The following is a 622-nucleotide window of genomic DNA, read 5'->3' on the forward strand; positions in this document are numbered from 1 at the left end:
TATATATGCACTTATGTATATGTATTTATTTATCATTTTAATGTCATGTCCCTCTCTTTCTATATCTGTCTTTTCCTCTTTGTATCTGTCTATCTGTCTGTCTGTCTGTTTATATACTTATATGTCTATCTAACTCTCTATCTGTGCACCTCACTCTTCCAGGCCTGATGCAGTAATAGACCCTTGGATCCAACAGTTATGGCAGAACGTCTTATCTCTCTTCCCAATGTCTCCAGGACTAACACAGCTGCCTGATGATTATCGGTCAGTGGAACTTTGTTATTCTTGTTGATAATACAAATTCTTGTTTGGGTTAATGCTAAAAAACTGTCATATGTGTCTGAATATGTTTGTGTGCATGATGGCTGGGTGGTTTGTTTGCATAGCCTGAGAAATTACTACTGCAGTATATGAGAAGTACTTGAACATGGCTGTGTGGTTAGGAAGTTCATGTCCCAGCTATGTGGTTTCAGGTTCAGTTCCACTGTATGGCACCACCTTGGGCAAGTGTCCTCTACTATAGCTCCCAGCCGACCAGTGGCTTGTGAGTGATTTTTGATAGATGAAGATTGAAAGAACTCTCTCTCTCTCTCTCTCTCTCTCTCTCTCTCTCTCTCTCTCT

General features: G+C 40.4%; 1 protein-coding gene across 3 annotated transcripts in view; it reads left to right on the top strand.

Moving 5' to 3' along the window:
* Window positions 1-622, top strand: part of LOC106873710 (NADPH-dependent diflavin oxidoreductase 1) — a 15,498-nt gene that overhangs the window by 5,570 nt on the left and 9,306 nt on the right. For all 3 annotated transcript variants that reach the window (XM_014921223.2, XM_052975350.1, XM_014921296.1), the window contains exon 6: window positions 163-264. In XM_014921223.2, coding sequence (XP_014776709.1) covers window positions 163-264 — 102 coding nt within the window. The remainder of the gene's footprint in view (window positions 1-162; window positions 265-622) is intronic.

This window comes from Octopus bimaculoides, chromosome 21, assembly GCF_001194135.2.
Source record: "Octopus bimaculoides isolate UCB-OBI-ISO-001 chromosome 21, ASM119413v2, whole genome shotgun sequence".
Lineage (NCBI taxonomy): Eukaryota > Metazoa > Mollusca > Cephalopoda > Octopoda > Octopodidae > Octopus > Octopus bimaculoides.